General features: G+C 36.6%; 1 protein-coding gene across 1 annotated transcript in view; it reads left to right on the top strand.

Annotated features, from left to right (window-relative positions):
• The window catches only part of ATP8B4 (ATPase phospholipid transporting 8B4 (putative)), a 160,095-nt gene that overhangs the window by 12,784 nt on the left and 128,188 nt on the right, over positions 1 to 19,123 (top strand). The window contains exon 2 of the mRNA XM_081831858.1: positions 2,456 to 2,524. Within this exon, the coding sequence (XP_081687984.1) occupies positions 2,497 to 2,524 (28 nt within the window). The 5' untranslated portion in view covers positions 2,456 to 2,496. The remainder of the gene's footprint in view (positions 1 to 2,455; positions 2,525 to 19,123) is intronic.

The raw sequence follows: 19,123 nt of genomic DNA, 5'->3' as shown, positions 1-19,123 counted from the left end.
TTCTGCCCTCGTGATCCAGTAGTTGTTTATCTCTCTTTTTCTCAGCTTCTTTATTTTCTATCATTTGGTCTTCTATATCACTAAGTCTCTCTTCTGCCTCATTTATCCTAGCAGTTAGAGCCTCCATTTTTGATTGCACTCATTAACAGCCTTTTTGATTTCGACTTGGTTAGATTTTAGTTCTTTTGTTTTTTCCATAAAGCGTTTCTCTTATATCTTCCATGCTTTTTTCAAGCCCAGCTAGTATCTTTATAATCGTCATTCTGAACTCTAGTTCCGACATCTTACTAATGTCTGTATTGATTAGGTCCCTGGCAGACAGTACTGCCTCTGTTCTTTTTTTTGAGGTGATTTTTTCTGTCTTGTCATTTTGTCCAGAGGAGAATAGATGAATGAGAGAGCAAAATGCTAACAGGGTGACAACGACCCCAGAAAATTATACACTAAACAAATCAGAAGAGACCTGAAACTGGGGGAAAAGAAAGGGAAAGAAAGAAAAAAGAAAAAAAAAAAGATAAAGATAAAAACAAACAAAAACAAAAAAACCCCAGAATATGATCAAATATGATCAGGCTGGTGCATAGATCTGTGCCACACACTAGATTTTGGGCATATTTTGGTCTGTTAGAAGAAAGTGCTTCCCAAAATTTTAAAGAAAGAAAAACAGATATGTACAAAAGTAAGGGTTAATACGATGAAGGGATGGCATATGACTGTAAAGGTGAAAATTATAAAAGATTTTATAAAAGGAATTGATAAGAAGCTGGTTGAAAAACAAAGAAGAGGATTTAAAAAAAAAAGGGAGAGACTGTGATTAGGCAGGAGACTAGAACAAAGCCATACACTAGAGATTTAGGGTATATTTTGATATGTTAGAAGATATGTTATCTCAGTTTCTTCTAACATGTCAAAATACATTACCCAAGTCGAAATCAACATATCTTTAATTTTAAACAGAGAACAACATACATATATATATATATACACACACACACACAGATATATATATATATATATATACCAAAAATAAGGGTAACTACTATGAAGGGATAGAATATGACTCTAAAAATGAAGAAAAAAAAAGATTTTTTGAAAAGGGATTGATAAGATGTTCGTTGAAAAAGGGAAAAAGAAAAAGAAAAAAAGACAGTTTAAAAAAAAATTAAATTTGAAAGACTAATGAATCATGGGAAGAAATCCATGAATTCTATGTGCAGTATTCCCCTACTGCTGGAGTTCCGCCGTTCTCATTAATTGGTAAACTTGGTCTTGGCTGGCTGTTCTTGCTGATCTTCTGGGGGAGGGGCCTGTTGCCGTGGTTCCCAAATGTCTTTGCTGGAGGCAGAATTTCCCCACCCTTGCTGGTTCGGGCTCAGTAATCTGCTCCGGTTTGCTCTCGGGAGATTTTGTTCCCTGCAAGCTTTCCGTACAGCTTTGGAGGCCGAGAGTGAAAATGGCGGCCTCCAGATCTCTACCCTGGAGGAGCTGAGAACTCGGGGCCCGCTCCTCAGTGCGCCCCCAGAGAAAAGCATTCTATCACTTCTGTCTCCGCGGTCTCTGGCCGCCTTCTGTGCTCACCCGGCCCATTACCAAGCGTTTCTATCTCTGGCACCCGACTCCGTGTGGAGTCTCCAAACCCAGCAGATCCCTGCCGTGCGCTCCCGCAGCGCTCCTCCCGGGGGAGGAAGGGGAGTCTCCCCAGATCTGTGGCTTGTTGGGTCCCTGCTGGAGGAGGAGTGGCCCCACTGTGCCGCAGCTCACGGTTTATGGCAACCCCGAGCTGAGAGCCCACTCCTCGGCTCTGTCTCTGCAGCCGGCTTCCCTGCTCTGATACCTGGGAGCTCTGCCCCACTCAGGCACCCTCTGTCTTCCTGTGACCCCAAGGGTCCTGAGTCCACACTGTCCCACGAGGGTTCCACCCTCCACTTAGCCACTGGAGCGACATCCCTCAGCGGAGCCGACTTCTAAATGTTCCAATTTTGTGCTCTGCTGCTCTGTCACTTGCCAGAAGTGGCCAACGGAGGCCCCCTCACCCACTGTCTATCCTCCCAAGTATCGCCTTGGATTCACTTCTCTGCACGTCCTACCTTCCAGAAAGTGGTCGCTTTTCTGTTCAGACAGTTTCTGCTGTTCTTTTCTTCAATCTCCTTGGGCACTGGGAAAGATAAACAAGATAATCCAAAAGACTCCTATGCAGTCACAGGAACCTGGAGCCTTCATCACGAAAGCCCCATCGTCGCACTCCTCGAACTCTGGCCAAGCAACCACCGCCTGTGTAGTATTATTCTTATCTAGTTAGATTTAAACCTGATAAATGGAATCTCTTATTCATTATTGTGCCAATGATTCCTAGTCATCTAGATTTGACTAGGAAGAAAGTTAAAAGGTGGAAATTTATGGTTTGTGAGCATTTTAAAAATACTGATGTTGTGTACTTTTCTTGTTTTCTATGTAGGCCAACTGTTGAAACCTGGTGAAACATAATCAGCTACAATAATGTTCTGCAGTAAAAAGAAATCACTTGGTAAGTACTGAGCTCTTCAGTTGATATAAAGTGAAGATGACATAATTTTTATTTTACTTTTTAAAATTTCACTTCATTTTATTTTGTGGAGGTGTAATTTATATACAAAAAACCACATCAATCTTAAGTGTTCAGTTTGATGAGTTTTGACAGTTGTATACACCTGTCTAATTACCATCCCAAAACAATATACAAAAATTTCTACCACCCCAGAAAGTTTCCTTGTGCCCTTTAAAAAATTATTTTTAATTGAAGTATAGTTGAAATACAATATTATATTAGTTTCAGTTGTATAACATAGTGATTTGATTTATATACATTTATATACATTTATATACATAATGTATATACTTATATACATTATGAAATGCTCATCACAGGTATAATTACCATCTGTCATCATGCAGAGTTATTATATTATTACTTGTATTCTCTATGCAATACTTTATATTCTTGTTACATCTTTTATAATTGGAAGTTTGTACTTTTTAATCCTTTTCACCTATTTTGCTCATCTCCTCACCTCCCACTTCTGTCTGGCAACCACCAGTTTGTTCTCTGTATTTATGAGTCTGTTTCTATTTTGCTTTGTTTATTCATTTGTTTTTTATATTCCACATATAAGTAAAATCATATGGTATTTGTCCTCTGTCTGACTTATTTCACTAAACTTATTACCCTCTAGGTCCACTCATGTTGTCACAAATGACAAGATTTCATTCTTTCTAATGGCTGAATAGTATTCCTGTGTGTGTGTGTGTGTTTGTGTAGCATATCTTTATCCATTCATATATTGGTGGACACTTAGGTTGCTTCCACCTTGGCTATTATGAATAATAGTGCAATAAGCATAGGAGTGCATCTATCTTTTTGAATTAGGGTTTTTGTTTTCTTGGGGTAAATAACCAGAGGTGGAATTGCTGGATTGTATGGTATTTTTATTTTTAATCTTTTGGGAAACCTCTATACTGTTTTTCATAGTGGTTGTACCAATTTACTTTCCCACAAACAGTGAATGAGAGTTCCCTTTTCTCCATATCTTCACCAACACTTCTTATTTCTTGTCTTTTTGATTCTATTCTGACAGTTGTGAGGTGATATCAATGTGGTTTTGATTTGCATTTCCCTGATGCTTGGTGATATTGAGCATCTTGTCATGTGTCTGTTGGCCATCTGTATATCTTCTTTGGAACAATGTCTCTTCAGGTCTTTGCCCATTTTTAATCCGATTTTTGAAATCTTGAGTTGTATGAATTCTTTATATTAACTCCTTACCAGATATATCATTTACAAATATCTTCTCCCATTCAGTAGGTTGTCTTTTTTTTTTTTTTAAGGTTTTAAAATTTATTTTAGAGTGAGCAGGGGTGAGGGGGAGAGGGAGAGAGAAACTTTAGCAGACTCTACACTGAGTGTGGAGCCAATTCAGGGCTTGATCTCATGACCCTGAGATCACGACCTGAGCCAAAACCAAGAGTCAGATGCGTAATTGACTGCGCCACCCAGACAACCCTGTCTTTTCATTTTGTTGATGATTTTCTTCACTGGGCAAAAGCCTTTTAGTTTGGTGTAGTCCCAGTTTTTCATTGTCATCTGCAAATAGTGACAATTTTACTTCTTTACCAATTTGGGTGGCTTTAATTTCTTGTCCTTATTTGCTGTGGCTAGGACTTCCAGTACTATGTTAAATAAAAGTGGCAGGAGTGGACATCCTTGTCTTTGTCCTGATCTTAGAGGAAACATTTTCAGCTTTTCACCACTGAGGATGATGTTAGCTGTGGGTGTGTTATACATAGACTTTATTATGTTGAGATACGTGCCCTTTATACCTACTTTGCTGAAGTTTTAATGAATGTTAAATTTTGTTGAATGCTTTTTCTGCATTTGTTGATATGATCATATGATTTTTATCCTTCATTTTGTTAATGTGGTGTGTTAACACTGGTTGATTCATGGATATTGAATCATCTTTGCATCCCTGGAAGAATCTTCTAAGAACAAGGATAGTCTCCTATATTACCACAATATTGTCACTATACCCTAGAAATAAAACATTGATAAATAACATAGATTCCATTTTTCAATTTCTCCATCTGTCCCTAAAACATCTTATCTCTCAGAGCTGTTTTTTTTTGGTACAGTTATCTAATAGATGTTTAGACATTGTGTTTGGCTTTTAATCCCTTTATTTTCTTTTATATTTAGAACAGTTTTTCATTATATAGAATTTTGGAAAAGTCCAGTCCAACTGCTAAATAGATTTGGCACAAAAATCGAATAAAAATATTTGATTTTTAATGGGCAATGAATTAATTGACAGTGTTTTTATGAGGAATGCAACTTTCTGATCTTCCTTACACAGAATTTTATTTTATAGACCACTAGTCATTGCTGTGTAATGAGGCTAAATGTTTTGGCCACATATCTGGGTCTATATCTGCTTTGGCACAGATTATCAGAGAAAGCTGATACCATCATCAGCAATATCATGATTGGGAATGATATGTCTTTGGGTTACATCAGTTCCTACAGATTTCGTCATAGACTGGAGAGCTATTATAACCTGTTCATATGCTATGCAGTCAGTCAACCAACATTTTGAGCCCCTATGATATGCTAGGAAGTGCCAACCTTTCTTGACTTCAAATAGATTTTTACAGTTCAATAAAATACATGTGTCCTCACACAGTTGTTAAGTTTACAGTAGCAATGATAACTTAAAAATAGTTTGCTAGACATTACTACAAGTGGTATATTTGCCAGAGGACCACAGACTGGAGAACTTCTAATCAGCCTGGGGTTGTCAGGGGGAAAAGTCGTGAAGAAATGATATTTTACCTCAATGAGATATTGAATATCTGCAACAAAAGTGTACTTATATTTATATAAACTTCCACAACATCATCAGGAAGCTTGGGCCATAGATGATATATATATGAAAATATAACAAGCCAAACGTGGTGTTGTGGGGAAATAATGTTTCTCTCATATATGCTTTATTATTTATTGTCACCATATTCATATGTCTCATATTCTTCAAGATGTAAAAAATTCCAGCTAATTGACTCAGATATTTCAAACATTATTAGTCTATTTTCTGTTTGTTTTTTTAAAATTTTAATTCCAGTATAGTTAACATACAGTGTTATTTTAGTTTTGGGTGTACAATATAGTGACTCAACAATTCTATACATTACTCAATGTTCATCATAAGTGTACTCTTAATTTCCTTCATCTGTTTCACCCATCACCCACCCCTGCCCTCTGGTAACCATCAGTTTGTTCTCTATAGTTAAGAGTCTGTTTTTGGTTTGTCTCCTTTTTTTTTGTTCATTTAATTTTGTTTCTTAAATTCCACATATGAGTGAAATCATCATGTATTTGTCTTTTTCTGATTTATTTTACTTAGCGTTATCCTTTCTGGCTCTGTCTGTGTCACTGCAAATGGCAGGATTTCACTCTTTTTTATGGCTGAATAATACTCTATTGTGTGTGTGTGTATGTGTATGTATACATACACATACACACACACACTATATATATACCACTTCTTTATCTAGTCACCTACCAAAGGACACTGTGCTGCTTCCACAGTTTAGCAATGTAATAATGCTGCAATAAACAGGGGTTGCATGTACCCCTTCAAATTAGTGTTTTTGTGTTCTTTAGTTAAATACCCAGTAGTGGAATTAGTGGATCATATGATAATTCTATTTTTAATTTTTTGAGGAACCTCCATATTGTTTTCTTCAGTGGCTGCACCAGTTTACATTCCTACCAACTCTACACAAAGGTTCCTTTTTCTCTACATCCTCACCAACAATAGTTGTTTCTTGTGTTTTTGATTTTAGCCATTATGACGGGTGTAAGGTGACAGCTCATTGTGGTTTTGATTTGAATTTCCCTGATGATGAGTGATGATTATCTTTCCATGTGTCTTTTGACCCTCTGTATGTCTTCCCTTGGAGAAATGTCTGTTCATGTCTTCTGCCCATTTTTAAATTGGATTATTTGTTTTTTTGGCATTGAGTTATATAAGTTCTTTATATATTTTGGATACTAACCCTTTATTGGATATTTCATTTGCAAATATCTTCTCCCATTCAGTAGGCTGTCTTTTTAGTTTTGTTGATTGTTTCATTTGCAGAAGCCTTTTATTTTGATGTAATCCCAATAGTTTATTTTTGCTTTCATTTCCCTTGCCTCAGGAGACATAGCTAGAAAAATATTACTACAGCTAATATGTAAGAAATTACTGCCTGTGCTCTCGTCTAGGATTTTTATGGTTTCAGGTCTTACAATTAGGTACTTGGTCCATTCTGAGTTTATTTTTGTGTATGGTGTGAGAAAATGGTCCAATTTCATTCTTTTGCCTGTAGCTGTCCAGTTTTCCCAACACCACTTGTTGAAGAGACTGTCGTTTTCCCATTGCATATTCTTTCCTGCTTTGTCAAAGACTAATTGACCCTATAATTGTGGGTTTATTTCTGGGTTTTCTATTCTGTTCCATTGATCTATGTGTCTATTTTTTGTGCCAGTACCAAACTGTTTTGATTTTTATAGCTTTGTGGTATATCTTGAAATCTGGGGTTGTGATACCTCCAGTTTTGTTCTTTTTCAAGATTGCTTTGGCTACTCAGGGTCTTTCTTTTTTTTATAATTTTTTTTACTATGTTATGTTAGTCACCGTACAGTACATCATTAGTTTTTGATGTAGTGTTCCATGATTCATTGTTTGCGTATAACACCTAGTGTTCCATGCAATACTCAGGGTCTTTCAGTACAAATTTTAAGATTATTCTAGTTCTGTGGAAAATGTTCTTGGCATTTTGATAGGGATTGCATTAAATTTGTAGGACATTTTAACAATATTTGTTCTTCCGATACATGAACATAGATTATCTTTTCATTTGTTTGTGCTGTCTACAACTTTTGTCATGAACATTTTATAGTTTTCAGAGTACAGGTCTTTCACCTCCTTGGTTAAGTTTATTCCTAGGTATTTTATTATTTTTGGTGCAATTATAAATGGGACTGTTTCTTAATTTCTCTTTCTGCTACTTTATTATTAGTGGAGTGAAATGTAATGGATTTCTGTATATTGATTTTGTATCCTGTGACTTTACTGAGTTCATTTATCAGTTTTAGTAGCTTTTTTTTTTTTTTAAAGATTTTATTTATTTGAGAGAGAGAGAGAGAGTGAGAGTGAGCATGAGAATAGGTGAAGGGGGTGGGCAGAGGGAGAAGCAGACTCCCTGCTGAGCAGGGAGCCAGATGTGGGGCTCAATCCCAGGACCCTGGGATCATGACATGAGCCAAAGGCAGCCGCTTAACTGACTGAATGTGGAGCCCGAATCAGAGCTCAATCCCACAACCCCGAGACCATGACCCAAGCTGAAATCAAGAGTTGGATGCTCAACCCACTAACCCACCCAGGTGCTCTGTCTCTAGTAGTTTTTTGGTGGAGTGTTTAGGGTTTTCTATATATAGTATCATGTCATCTGCAAATAATGAAAGTTTTACTTCTTCCTTACCAATTTGGATGACTTTTATTTCTTTATGTTGTCTGACTGCTGTGGCTAGGACTTGCAGTACTATGTTGGATAAAAGTGGTAAGAATGGACATCCTTGTCTTGTTCCTGATCTTGGCGTTTTGATAGGGATTGCATTAAATTCGTAGGACATTTTAATAATATTTGTTTTTCCAATACATGAACATAGAATATCTTTTCATTTGTTTGTGTTGTCTACAGTTTTTGTCACGAACATTTTATAGTTCATGACTATAGATCAGGAACAAGCAAAAGCTCTGTTTTTCCCCATTAAGGATGGATGTTAGCTGTGGCTTTTTCATAGATGGCCTTTATTATGTTGAGGTATGTTTCCTCTAAATCTACTTGAAAGTTTTTATCATGAGTAGATGTTGTACTTTGTCAAATGCTTTTTCTGCGTCTATTGAAATGATCATATGGTTTTTATTTCTTTTATTGATGTGATATATTATGTTGATTGATTTGCAAATATTGAATCACCCTTGCATCCTGGGAATAAGTCCCACTTGATCATGGTGAATGATTTTTTTAATGTATTGTTAGATTTGGTTTGCTATATTTTGTTGAGGATTTTTGCATCTGTGTTCATCAGAGATATTGGCCTGTAGTTCTCTCTTTTTTTTGTAGAGTCTTTATCTGGTTTTGGTATCAGAGTAATGCTGGCCTCATAGAATGAATTTGGAAGCTTTCTTTCCTCTTCTATTTTATGGAATAGTGTGAGAATAATAGGTACTAACTTCTCTTTAAATGTTTGGTAGGAGCACCTTGGTGACTTAGTTGAGTGTCTGACTCTTGATTTCGGCTTGGGTCATGGTCTCAGGGTTGTGGGATCAAGCTCCGCACTCAGCAGGAGTCTGTTTCTCTCCCTCTCTCTCTGCCCCTCCCCATGCTTGTGCATTCTCTCTCTCTCTCTCTCTCAAATAAATAAATAAATCTTAAAAAAAATTAAATGTTTGGTAGACTTCATCTGTGAAGCCATCTGGTCCTGGACTTTTGTTTGTTGGGATTTTTTTGATTATGGATTCAATTTCCTTGTTGGTAATTGTTCTGTTCAACTTTTCTATTTCTTCCTGCTTCAGTTTTGGGAGATTACACATTTCTAGGAATGTATCCATTTCTTCTAAGTTGTGCAGTATGTTGGACTGTAATTATTTGTAATATTCACTTATAATCCTTTGTATTTCTGTGGTGTTGGTTGTTATTTCTCCTCTTTCATTTCTGATTTTGTTTGAGCCTTTTTTTTTTTTGATGTATTTGGCTAAAGGTTTACAAATTTTGTTGATCTTTTTAAAGAACCAACTCTTGGTTTCATTGATCTGTTCTATTTTATTCTTTAATCTTTATTATGTCCTTCCTTCTACTTCCTTCCTTCTACTTCTAGCTGCTTTAGGAGTAAGGTTAGGTTTTTTTGAGATTTTTCTTGGCTTCTTAAAGCAGACCTGTATTGCTATAAACTTCTCTCTTAGAACAGCTTTTGCTGCATCCCAGAGATATTGGACCTTTGTGTGTGTGTGTGTGTGTGTGTGTGTGTGTGTGTTTGAGATTCTCTCTCTCAAATAAATTAAATAAATAGCATGCATGAATGGGGAAGAGGGGCAGAGACAGAGGGAGAGGGAGAAACAGACTCCCTGATGAGCAGGGAGCCCGATGTGGGATTTGATCCTGGGACCCTGAGATCATGACCTGAGCCAAAGGCAGATGCTTAACCGACTGAGCCACCCAGTCACCCCTGAACTGTTGTGTTTTCATTTTCATTTGTCTCCATGTATTTTTCCGAGCTCCTCTTTGATTTCTTGGTTGACCCATTCATTGTTTAGTAGCTTGTTATTTAGCCTCCATATATTTGTTCTCTTTCTAGATTTTTTCGTCTGGTTGAGTTCTAGTTTCATAGTGTTGTGGTTGGAAAAGATGCATAGTATGACTGCAATCATTTTGAATTTGTTGAGTCTTGATTTGTGGTCCAATGTGTGATCTATTCTGGAGAATGTTCTATGTGCACTTGACAAAAATGTGTATTCTGCTGTTTTAGAATGTAATGTTCTGAATAGATCTGTTATATCCATGTGGTCCAATGTGTCATTCAAAGCCACTGCCTCCTTGTTGATTTTCTGCTTCGATGATCTGTCCACTGATGTAAGTGGGATGTTAAAGTTCCCTAGTATTGTATTACTGTGTATTCATTCCTTTGTTTGTTATTAGCGGCTTTATGTATTTGGGTGCTCCCATGTTGGGTGCATAAGTATTTACAATTTTATACCTTGTTGGATTGTTCCATTTATGATTGTATAGTGTTCTTCTTTGTCTCTTTTACAGTTTGTTTTAAAGTCTATATTGTCAGATATAAGTTTTGCTACCTCAGCCTTATTTTTACTTCCATTTGCATGGTAAATTCTTTTCCATCCCTTCACTTTCAATCTGCATGTGTCTTTAGGTCTGAAATGAGTTTCTTGTAGGTGGCATATATATGGGTCTTGCTTTTTTATCCATTCTGTCATGCTGTGTCTTTTGATTGGAACATTTATTCTATTTACATTCAAAGTAAATATTGATATGTATGTACTTATTGCCATTTTGTTGGTTTTATGGTGATTTTTGTAATTCTTCTTTCTTCTCTTGCTCTCTTCTCTCACAGTTTGCTGGCTTTCTTTAATAATATACTTGGGATTCCTTTCTCTTATTTTTTGCATATATATTATCAGTTTTTTGTGGTTACTGTTAGGTTATATATGACATCTTATGCCTATAGTGGTCTGTAATAAGTTGATGGTTGCTTAAGTTTGAACCCATTCTTTAGTCTTCCCCCCAACCCCCCACGTTTCAGGTATATGGTGTCATACTTTATATCTTCATTTTGTGATCTCTTGACTAATTTTAAAAAATATACCTATTTTTATTTCTTTTGTGTTTCCTACTTTTACTCATACTTGTGGTTTTTCCTTTCTACTCAGTGAGTGCCCTTTAACATTTCTTGTAGGGCTGATTTAGTGGTATAAATTTCTTTAGTTTTTGTTTGAGAAACTCCTTTTATTTTTTATTTATTTATTTGTCAGAGAGAGAGAGAGCACGCGTATGCACAAGCAGGGGGAGTGGCAGGCAGAGGGAGAAGCAGGATCCCTGTGGATCAAGGAGTCTGATGTGGGACTCAATCCCAAGACCCTGGGATCATGACCTGAGCCAAAGGCAGATGCTTAACCAACTGAACCACCCAGGCATCCCTGTCTGAGAAATTCTTTATCTCTCCTTCTATTCTGAATAATAGTCTTGCTGGATAGAATTCTTAGCTGCAGTTTTTTTTTTTTTCTTCATCACTTTGAATATATCATGCCACTCCCTTTTGTCCTACAAAGTGTCTGCCAAAAAATCAGCTGATAGCCTTATGGCATTTCCTTTGTATGTAACTGTTTTCTTTTCTCTTGTTGCTTTTCAGGTTTTTTCTTTGTCACTACTTTTTGCCATTTTAATGACTATGTGTCTTGGTGTGGGCCTCCTTGGGTTGATTTTGTTGGGGGCTCTCTATCCAGGTGGATTTGTTTCCTTCCCAGATTTGGGAAGTTTTCAGGTATTATTTCTTCAAATTAATTTTCTGCCCCCTTTTCTCTCTCTCTTCTCCTTCTGGGGTCCCCATAGTGCGAATGTTGTTATGGTTGATGGAGACTGAGTTCCCTACGTCTATTTTCATTTTTTTAAAATTATTTTTTCTCTCTCTTGTTCAGCTTGATTGTTTTCCATTACTCTGACCTCTAGGTAGATGATCTGTTCTTTTTCTAGTCTACCATTTATTTCATATAGTGTATTTTTTTGTTCCATCTAGTATATTTTTAATTTTAGTTATTGAGTTCTTCATCTCTGATTGGTTCTTTTTAAAGTTCTTTTTCTTTTTGTTGAGGGTCTAATAGAAGTCCTCCATTCTTTTCTCAGGTCATGGGAGTATCTTTATCACCATTACCTTAAATTCTCTATCAGGCATATTACTTATTTCCATTTTGTTTAGGTCTCTTGCTGTGATTTTGCCCTGTTTCATTTGAGGCATATTCCCCTGTCTCCTCATTTTATGTAACTCTCTGGGTCTGTTTCTATGTGTTAGGAAGATTAGCAAGATCTTCTGCTCTTGAAAGTAGTGGCATTATGAAGAAGTCCTTTAGTGCTCTCCAGTGCAATGTCCCTTCTTCACTTGGTGTTTCAGAGATATTTCCTATGTGTATTGTGTACACCATGCTGTTGTGGCTGAGCCACATTTGCCTTCAGTCCGGTCATCTGCAATGGCCCTCTTTGCTTGTTGTGGGTAGGGTTTGGTTCCTGTGTTGTTAGTGAGCCAGTCTGGGGCTGCGTTGGGCTTAGGTTGACTAGGCATTTGCCAGAAATGGAATAGTACCAAACTGCAGGGAACTTTCCCTGTGTTGTCCCCTCAAAAAGTTTGTGGGTGGGGCCTGTAGTCAGACCACATGTCTGTCCCCAGCCCATCCTGGGCCATTGTTGAAAGGGTGTGTGTGGTTATCTTCCCCTCTCCCTGAGGGCAGGAATTACTGTGGAGTGCTGCCAGCCCCTACTGGGGCTGCTTGCACACTGCCAGGTTTGTGACACCACTTTGGGTGGGTTCTGGCCAATGGCGCATTGGAGGGGATGGATCCACAGAAGCACTGGGGGTGGGGCGCTGGTATTAGCAAAGGTTGTACCTGGGTCTGGTTTGAGAGGGAACCTGGAGGTGAGGCCTCACTGGAGGGACATGCCCCTGGAGAATGCAGCAGCAGGGCATAGTTGTTAGCAAGCTAGATAGCAAGTGTTGGTGCTGTGCTGGTTCCTGTAGGGATCCCTGTGTCTAGGCTGAGGGGAGAGGGAGGGAAATGGTGTCCATCAGCTCCTCTGTTCCTTGAGAAGTCTCCCAAGGACGACAGCTTCTCCGTTACGTTCTTTGGAATCAGTAAACAAGTCACCCTCCTGTAAACTCCAGGTGTTTTTCAAACTGCTTCTTCTATGCTGTATGTCCTTGGGGATATTTATTGTGCTGTCTCTTTTAGGGTAGGGACTCAGTTCCCTATTGCCCTCCCTCCAGGCTTTCCCAGAGTGGAACAGGTGGATTTTTGAAGTTCCAGGTGTTAAGCCCTGCTGATTGTAAGAACTTGAGAAATTATGCCCCTCTGGTTTTCAAAGCCAAATGTTATGGGGATTCTCTGGGCCCAGAGTGCCTGTTGTGAGGGTCTGTTTCTTTCCAATCCCTGCACCCATGTTGCCCCTCCCCTTCCATAACAGTCGCATAGGTCTTTTGAGGTTCTGACCACATCTCTGCCCTTCCTATCCTCTTTGATGTGTCCTCTTCTCTACATTTAGCTGTGGAGAGTCTGTCCTGCCAGACTTCTGGTGGTTTCTGGGTTATTTACACTCATGTGGGTGTTATCTGGTTTGTATCCCTGGGGACAAGGTGAGCTATGGTTCTCCTGCCCCATCTTCTCCAAAGTTCTCTGTTCTTGGTAATTCACCCTTTCTATGTAGCTTTAGGGGAGGCCCAAGACAAATCATTTTAAGGCATATGAAGACCATTATTCTTGTGTAAAATTCTTGAGATTTCATGTAGTTTGGTAACATGGGAAGGAAAAGAAGTAGATATTAGAGGTTTTCTTTAAACTGGCTGAAGCTGTTCTTGGTTCCAAAATGTGGAGGTTGTGGAGCCAGTATGCATCACTCCACAGGGAAGCCCTCGGTATGTTTATGGGGTGTAGAGTAGGTCACGTTATGTCTATCATTGGCATTCTGTTGGCCCCTTCCTCCATAAAATATTAAAAAGTATGTTTTACAGTTGTGTGGGTATAAAGACAAATGTAATCCAGGTTGGGTTTATTATTATGAATCCATTATTATATTTATTTTTTTCTTCTAATTTTAAAATAAAAATTTAAACATTTTTGTGTCCCTCAAAGTATTATGGGCCCTAGGCAATGCAGCTTTTGTGCTTACAAAGGAGGTAGTTTTTTGGTTGGAATTTATATTCCTGCTTCTCAGGCATTGTGAGCTTCTATTACTTATCAGATAGTGGGTTGGTCCTGCAGTAGAGGATTGGTGATAAAAAAGATATGTAAGATGGAACCTACCCTTATAGACACCATATCAATGCATATAAAAGTACATGTATATGAATATATGTGTTTAAAGAGTGTTATTTCTGCTTGCGTTTATTCCTTATGGAACAACAACAAATCCAAAAGTTCTTTAAGTACTTTTGCAGTTATACTTGTGAAGGTATTAGTTTTTGTTTGAACTTGGTTTCTTTTTTTTAAAGATTTTATTTATTTATTTGAGACAGAGAGAATGAGAGAGAGAGAGCACATGAGAGGGGGGAGGGTCAGAGGCAGAAGCAGGCTCCCTGCCGAGCAGGGAGCCCGATGCGGGACTTGATCAAGGGACTCCAGGATCATGACCTGAGCAGAAGGCAGTCGCTCAACCAACTGAGCCACCCAGGCGCCCTTGAACTTGGTTTCTAATATAATAATTTGTTTGAAAAAAATGGATATAATTTTTTCAAAATCCTCTATTTTCTTAGTTTAACCAAAAATGAGGCCATTAGAATGAAGTGATAATCAGTACTGGCCAGTCAGTGACATACTAAGACAGTGCTAGTTTTACAAAAACTCTTACAACTTTGGGGTTAGTATTTTTCTTTCTTTTTTTAATAAAGATTTTAAAAATTTGTTTATTTGAGAGAGAGAGAGAGAGCGAGAGATAGCAAGAGAGAGCATGAGTGGGGGCGGGGATGAGGGAGAAGCAGACTCCCTACTGAACAGGGAGCCCGATGCTGGGTTTGATCCCAGGACCTTGGGATCATGACCTGAGCCGAAGGCAGACACTTAACCAACTGAGCCACCCAGGCACCCCTGGGGTTAGTATTTTCAAATGAGTTCTCCTGCACATTTTCATAACTTTTTGGTGTCTAGAGGGAATAGGACATGGGAAATTTTATTTGGTACCACTAGAAATGAGGGAGAAATGCCCAGTCCCTTCCATTTCACTTTACGATATTCTGTGCCAAAAGACGATAGGAATTATTCCAGGCACTATATCTTTGTTGCTCATCCTAAGTATTGTAAGGCATAAGTTATCCAATCGTTGGTTCATCAGCTTTTTAACTAGGAGGGAAGGAAGAGGCAACATTGATATTCTTAGTCCTACTTATGTTCTAGATTTTTATGTTGTGCTTAGATAGAAGTCTTTTTCTCCACAGAGAGTACACTATATACTTAAAAATTTGCCATCATAGTTATTGTGCACAGTTATAAATAGAAAGTGTAGAAAAGAGATGTCTTCTGGCTCTCATACACTTCCAAAAATTGTGTGCTGCTCTAATTGAGGTATTACATAGGCTTTGAGCAATCTGGTGTTTTATTACTCAGGATATAGGCTAGGTTGGGTTGCTATTAAAAAACCACCAGTCACTGGAGATTCTCTAAAGGAGTTGTTGCTCAACATCATCCTTTATCACCTCTCTGTGGATTTGGGGGTGGGGTGTATAGTCTCTTCTTGAATGCTCTTTTTTCTTGGTCTTCATGACTCTTGTGGAAATTCTTGCTTCTCAGACTGCTATGACCCTGTCTCCTTCACTGGACCTCAGTGGTGGAATTTCCCCTGGTTCAGTCTTCTATACTCTTTTGTCTGTATAATGTGTTCCTCAGAGGGCTCCTCTTCTATCATGGCTTCTACTCATCTCTGTGGAGATAACTTTTAAATCTATGGTGTCCGTTGTGACATCTTTCCTAAATGTTATACCTTATTTCCAGTTGGTACTCTCTTTAATCTAATAATTCTATTAATATAGCTTTAGGTTGTATAGAATGATAAAACCTGGAAATTAGGAGGGTCTTCAAAATCATCTTGTCCAGAATTTCTTCCAGCTCGACAATCTATTCCTGTAGTGTTGCTGAATATTTCCTTGAATATTTACTCTAACATGTTCAAGCATGTAATTTAGGAGATGGATCATCCTCTGGACAGTAAATTCTCCTACACATTAACTAGAATTTCACATCCTTAAGTTTACTCTCTGTTCTGTAGTTTGGAACAACAGAATATCTATTCTGCCACCTACATTAAAGATTATCAGATGTTTAAAGGTCTTTTTCATATTAGCACTCTCACAGACACATGGGGAATATCATTTGACTGAATATCCAGACACCTCATGGCCCAGTCAAGTTGACACATTAAAATTACATCACAGCCATATTTTAGTTTATCAAGATATTCTTAAATTTGTCTATTTCTCCTTTAGTTCTGTCAGTTTTTGCTTTATATATTTTTAGGTTACATTATTAGATGTATACAAACTTAGAATTATATATTTCTGGAAGAATAATCTTTTATTACTATGGCTCTATTTATCTCTAGGAATTGTTATGTATTGAAGTCTACTTTATCTGAGATTAGTATAGTGTTAGCAGATTTCTTTTTATTAATGTTTATATGTTATATATTTTTTCTATCTTTTTACTTTTAACCCTTTAATGTGTTTAAATTTAACATGTGGCATATTGTGGTTTTAAAAAATATAGTTTGACAAACTTTGGCTTTTAAATGAGGTATTTAGTTCATTTATGGTTAAGATAATTACTGATATATTTATGACTAAATCAATTATCTTACTATTTGTTATTCTACATTTCTTTTTTTGTTTCCTTCCTTTGTATAAGCACTATTTCTATTCCATTTCTAAGCATCTATTAGCTTGTTACTTATTCCTTTAATATTCTTTTTGTGGTTATTTTTAAGATTAAAACATATCTATTTAATTTAGTACTCTTACTACTTGGTGAGCCACATAAGAATTTAGAGCATTTTAACTCTCCTTAACTACTGTCTGTGCCATTGTTATCATGTACTTAATTCTTGGTATATTTTAATACTAACAAGACAGCAGTAACAAATAACATGCGTTATTGTCAACATTTTCATTATTTGTATAGATTTACCTACAATATTTCAGTTTTTTTTCATTTTTCTGCATTTCTGTGATTCTATCTGGAATAATTTTCCTTCTGCCTAAAGACTTCATTTTTTAAAAAAATGTGGAACTAATGGTAGTGAGTTCAGTCACTTTTTATTAGGGGAAAAAATCCTTATTTTGCATTTATATTTGGATAAATATTTTTATGGAGCATAGAACTCAAGGTTATAGTCTTTTCTTCTGGCACTTTAAAAAGGTACCATTCCATCACATTCAGGCCTCCACTTTTTCTTTTAAAAAGTAAGCTGACATTCTCATTATTCTTTTGTTGAAGTGATATGTCTTCAGGCTGTTTGAAAAATTTTCTTTTTGTTTTTCAGCATTTTTATTATTCTGGGCATAGGTATGGTTTTTTTGTACTTATCTAGCTTGGAATTTATAGAGATTCTGAGTTTTTCAGCTTGATTTCTTTTGGAATTTTGGAAAATTCTCAGTCAGAATATCCTCAGATATTGTTACTACTCCCTATTCTCTCAGTTCTCTCTTGTGGACTCCATTTATACATATGACAGACCTTTTACCATGTCTCTAATGTACTTATACTTTTTTCTGATAATTTTCAACTTTTTTCTTCCCTCCATGTTCAGTTTTTTATATTTTCTAATCACTAGTTTATAATTATTCCCTTCTGCTTTGTCTAATGTGCTGTTAAACTCATATGTTGAATGCTTAATTACATTATTATATTTTTAAATTCTATACTTTGTATTTGTTTCTTTTATGTGTAATTTGGTTTTCTAGTGAAATTATTAATTTTGTCATCAATTCTACTGTACATGTTAATCACAATTATTTTAAAGTCCATGTCTGATAGTTCCAATATCTAGATAATTTGTAGGTCAATTTCTATCTTCTATTTTTTTCTCTTGGTTTTCAATAGTTTGATGTTGTCTCCTGCCATACTTGATAATTTATTATTAAACAAATTGCATATGAAAAAACCTAGACCTTGAATATGAAAAAATTGTAGGGGATCTGGATAATGTTATCTTCGTTGAGGAGAATTTACTTTTCTTGTCACAAGCAGTTAGAGAAGGAACAGAGTATCTTGATCCAGTCAGGGACTGAGATACTATGAGGCTGGGTTTCAGTATTTATATGGCCTAGTCTAATTTTTTAGTTCTTACTCCTAGAATACAGTCCTTTAGAAGTCAACTGGAAACCTAGAGTGTTACCAAGGCTCCTCTTCCCTGCTAGGTTCTGAACTCTAATTATTGTCTTCTGGGAAGCTGAGGAATTAGCAAATACCTTAAGGGGAAATGTACAGAATATCAGGTTTACCTCAATACCTTTATCTTCTCTGTTGGTTCTTGGCCCTTCAAGTTCTGTCTGATTTTGTTCTATGTATTTTCAAACATTTTGTGTATTTCATCTAGCTCTTATAGTTCTCAACAGATGGGTTGATCCTGACACAAGTTACACCATTATAGTGGGAAGCTTAAAAACACATTTTTAAAAATGTTTTATAAGTTTACCAGAAGAATACATTAAATATTACTACTCTATAGTAGTTATAAGAGTATTTCAATATATCAGGAGGATCTATGAATAAGGAATAAAGAAATGAATAGTGAATTGAGTAAGAAAATAATGGTTAATGACTATATTAATCAGTATTCTCTGATAGAATAGGTTTAAGTATTAGCCATGACATATACACAAAAATAAGTATTTTTGAACTACCTCATTATAGTGAATAATAAAATTATACTTAGAATAACATTGTATGCCATATATACTTATTGGACTTAGAACATATTTGTAAATGCATTTGTTCCAGTTCTCCATTTCTTTATTTAGCATTTCCAAATGTATAATATTCTAATTGTCATACTTGGTTTAGTAAAAGAAAAATCCTTAATTTTATCCCTAAGAGTTTTAGTCATTTATTTTTAAAAATGCTTTTATATCTCTTCCATAGACCCAAATCTTAGAACCCTTCTTTAATTCAGTATTTGAGCCAGTATCTGGCATATGTCAAGCCCTTAATCGTAGCTGTGATTGTTATTATTTTCAGTAGTTTTAGTAAGTAATATTTGAATTAGAGTCTCCTGGTGGACC

Source organism: Leptonychotes weddellii, chromosome 9, assembly GCF_054177405.1.
Source record: "Leptonychotes weddellii isolate Sample4059 chromosome 9, ASM5417740v2, whole genome shotgun sequence".
Lineage (NCBI taxonomy): Eukaryota > Metazoa > Chordata > Mammalia > Carnivora > Phocidae > Leptonychotes > Leptonychotes weddellii.
This window is presented reverse-complemented; position numbering and strand designations above follow the sequence as displayed.